Here is a 4489-nt window from a genome sequence, read left to right on the forward strand (position 1 = left end):
AAAAAATTTTTGAAAAAATAATTTCTTAGAGGGCACTTATTTACAGTCTAAAACGTATTTTAGGAATTTTTTCATTAAATTCCTATTTAATCTTCATTAAACTATACAATTTTGTACAAATAATTGAATGTTATGCTACTATTTACAAAAATAAAATCTGAAATCCAATAAAAGATAAGTTCTCTATCATTTTTTCAATTCACAAATGATTTTGCCCTCACAATAAGACAAAATTGCCACAGCAAGTATCGGGTTAAGGCATATTTTGTTCTCTTTCTGGCCTGTGGGCATTGACCGTCAGGCTTGTTTGCCATTGACGTTACATGCACACTTTACCACCATACCTATCTTCTCCTTTATTCGGATTATTTCTTCCTCCACAAAATCTCAGGAGCTTGTGAGGCTAACTTCTCCTTTTTGTTCATTTTCCTACCTTCTATTTCTCATCTCTGCCCCTGTCGCGATCCGGATAGACTTCTATGTCCTATGCTTACCCTTCCTTCTTATATTGCCCGCAAGGCTTCCTTCCATGGTTCCCATTCCTGTCTCTCTATCTCTTGGCAATTCTCTTCATTCATGGATATCTCCCCTTTTACGCTCACCAATTGGGTTCATCATTTCATCCAGTTGGCTTATTCCTCCTTGTCCCCGTCCCAATGTATTTTGTATTGTGTTACCTCTCATCAAATCTGACATCTCACCTTTTCCCTCGCTTCTTGTTTTAGTTGACTTCTGGAGGAAATCCTACAATCGGACTTGTGGACCAACCCTAACATGTTCATCTTCCCTTATTTACATCATATTGCAGTTTCAGCTTCCTCAGGTTTTTGCCTTCCACCTGTAGTTATACTCCAATCTTTGGTGTGACTCTGACACTGGCTAAGTCTTGATTAATCATTTATAGTGCTTTCTTTCCATGATCCCACATGCTCATCTGTGAGATGGGATGTTTCACAAGATCGCTTGTAGGTGAATAACATTGTGATATTTGCTTAATAAATTGGCCCATCCCGGACCTTCCACCCATGGACTTCATGGATAAAGCAGAAGAGGATAGCTCCTCATCCCTGCCATGCCTTGATTCAATAAATTGGTATGGTCTGCTTTTCAGAATAGGGTTTCATGATCACCCATTGCACTGTCTTGGGTGTCAACATTCATCTGGGCTCTCCAATGCATTCTCACCCTAATTTCATTTAGTGGAGTATGGGACTACTTACCACTTACCAGTTCCAAGCCAATGGGGTGGTTGACCATGGAGGCACCCTGCTGGATGGGCTACACATGGGATGGCTATAACCATTCAGTTTAGAGTAGGGTGGTGGTGTTCTGCTTGTATAGATGACATAATATCCTCCAATTTGCAATTAAACATACAATGGAGTGAGACATGAAAATGCAGTTCACCTATTCAATTGGGAGCCCTCTTCTTGCATTCTCATGGATGTCGGTACCCCACGGGCTGGTTTCAGATATTGATTGAACCAATCAACATAAGTCCTCACACAGGTTTTGGATTGTCTCTCTTCCTCCCTTAATTCCTCCTTCTGTGTTGTGAGTCAGTTGAGATACGTGGGGCAATTCCGGTTCTGTCCTTGGCTCTTCCTCATAATCTCTTATTACGTGGAGGTTATTGCCCTTTGAATGGTCCCCACCTTTTTCACGGTCACAGAAATTGATTACATGTGATAAACTTCCTTTTGATACCCGGACGTCACGTTCCTGGATTGATAGCTCAGAGCTCATCCCGTTTAATACCCAGGAATCAGAGTAGTTCTGAATTCCCCAATTCTTGGGTTTGAGGTGAAGACGGTATGATCCTCATTCTACTATCACGTGGATGTTGTTACCCTGCGTGGAGGTTTTGGATGTAGTTGATTTGCTGAGTATGGTCCATTGCATCCTAGCCATTCTACACAATGGGTGGCATCCTCATTTACCCACTTTCTTTTTGTGGGATTAAGTTACTATATCTTTCTCAGGTTAGGATCACTTTCCTACTGCTTTCTTCCCACTATGATGTGCTTCTCTCCTTTTCTGCCTCGATTTTTACACATTCCTCAACTGGGCAAAGGGTATACTTGGATCAGAAATGGTGTGGTTTCCATCTCCAGATCTGATTGTCTCATCTACAGGGGTATCCTTCAGATGCTTTTGAGGGGTACGTCTGTTATTTACTCCCACCAGTCTCTCCTTCTAGTCAATGTGGGATTCTAGCTAATTCTAGTAGAGGGAAGTACCATATCAGAAGTTATCATTTTCCTATACTGAAAATGTATTTCCAATAGGAACTTCCCTCCGCTCACACTTTCCACCCTTCCTCCCCACTCACTTCCAGTGCTTCTGTCATCTGCCAAACTTTGAAGTGATAGTTCGATAGAGGCGCATAGAGGAAGTCACATACGTCACGTGAGTGTACTATGCTTCTACTGGTGGATAGGTGATGCATGATGATTTGCATGAGAGACACATTGGAATCATTTGATTCCAATAGGGAGGTGTAGAAGGCTTGTGGCATGCATAATATACAAGTTTGCATATAGATGGCAGCAGTAAACAAGAATAGCTAATAGCAGAGGGAAGTACCTGTTGGAAATACATTTTCATTATAAGAAAATTATAACTTTCAAATGTTTGACTAATTTTCACAGAACACTATTATATTCTTGACCAATGAGCATTAAAGGTCAGTCAGAATCTCTTTCTGATCAAATAAAAGGCATAGTCATATAAGATAAACATCAAGCTAACAGAAAATGCTGAAATTTGATTGGGAAACATAAGCTCAGGAAAAAACAAAAAAAAATAAAATTTATAAATCTAGAACTGTGATGTTTGCAATTCACACACCTAGATATATAACAGAAATGCAAGTTTAAACATTTTTTAAAGTTTTTTATTCATGATGTTGATATTTCATCTTGTTAACATAACCAATTTATAAAAAAAATTGAGTAAATAAATTGTTGAAATAGAATTCATTTTTATTTCTTATGAGAATTTTAATGTTGACTAAGTAACTTTTTTTGGCTGGAAAGAATTAAGCAAATGTGCGGGTGGTAGAGACATCCTTTTTCTGCACATATTATTGCAGATAATTTAAAAGCAACAATTGATATTGTAGATAACAGGAACCAAATGCAGTTTGACAATTTCTATTTCGTGTGTAATCATGATAATTTTTTTTATGATCGGTCTCAATATGTCATTTTTATATTTTGAACTAATTCAATCTGAAAATATTGGAAGAAAGTCTAATTTTTGTGTGTAGGGGGTATTCACTTTTGTACATCCTGACACAAATCTACACTTATTTTATACAGATCTACATAAATGGGCATGCTACATTTAATAAGTTACACATATACTGGTGTTGAATTTAAACAGTTTGGTGGATAAACATTGTTGTTGATGGGGGTTACTCAGAGTGAGAACCTCCTTTGAAATTTGTGGGGGAAATTTGTAATGAGCTAAATGATGTTATTTGCTCTTGAAACCCTGGTAGATCAATTAGTTAGTGCATCGGTTTCAAAAAATTATATGAGTCAAGGGTACTGGGTTCAAGCTCCACTCAGAGCAGATTGGTTTTCACAAGTTTCAGTCTATTATACTGTATATGCAGTTTTGGCCTTCTTACTGTAAAAGCAACCTCAATATGTTGGAATGAATGAAGAGAAGGGCTACTAGAGTGACACCTTGTTTAAGTTTTACACTTATTTTCTCTGTTTTTTGTTGTTGTTTCTAGAAAAAAATGTCACATTTCAAGCAGAAATAAAAGTGTGTAATTTTACAAAAATAATACAAATTATTAATTTGGCTCCTTGTTAATCACACTAAATGATGCTAGATATAATCATATAAAGCATTATAGACATATGTATTTATTCTATGCTTGCATAAATGCCAAATTATGTATATTTCAAATTATGTTGAATTCTTGTACTCATTATTTTATTTATATAAATATCACTGATATTTTTCCAGGATTTGACTGGAATAGAAGAAATGGACAGATGCAGAGAAATTTTGCAAACTCACAACTGGGATCTTGAGGTATAATGATGATTTATTTTCATTATTGCATTACATAAGCAATTAGTAGTTAATATATCTATGATATACTTTTTTAACTGGTATTTATATTATATTATTCATTAAAACAAATCTACAAGCTGTGTTTCTACATTTTCCCTGTGTGTGTTTGGTTTAACCCTTTCCACACAGGTCAAAGGCCATGTCATTGAACTATTATTTTATGTACTTATGTCATTAAGTTTGCTATCAAACTGTAGATTATAATTCAAATTTTAGGATTATACATTATTTAATTTCTTAATTTAAAGGAAAACATTAAAAATTCACACCTAAACTTTGATTTTTGTGTGTCATGTCATGTTGAATGCAACACTGGTTCAAATTAGATGTTTGTGATGTCAAAATACAAATTATTTAGTTTTGTACGAATTAGGAACTCAAATTACCAATATTG

General features: G+C 35.9%; 1 protein-coding gene across 2 annotated transcripts in view; it reads left to right on the forward strand.

Annotated features, from left to right (window-relative positions):
- LOC106459256 (FAS-associated factor 2-like) overlaps positions 1-4489 on the forward strand; it is a 54551-nt gene that overhangs the window by 17541 nt on the left and 32521 nt on the right. For both annotated transcript variants that reach the window (XM_013918855.2, XM_022385713.1), the window contains exon 2: positions 3985-4053. In XM_013918855.2, the coding sequence (XP_013774309.1) occupies positions 3985-4053 (69 nt within the window). The remainder of the gene's footprint in view (positions 1-3984; positions 4054-4489) is intronic.

The sequence above is a fragment of the Limulus polyphemus genome, unplaced genomic scaffold (assembly GCF_000517525.1).
Source record: "Limulus polyphemus unplaced genomic scaffold, Limulus_polyphemus-2.1.2 Scaffold582, whole genome shotgun sequence".
Lineage (NCBI taxonomy): Eukaryota > Metazoa > Arthropoda > Merostomata > Xiphosura > Limulidae > Limulus > Limulus polyphemus.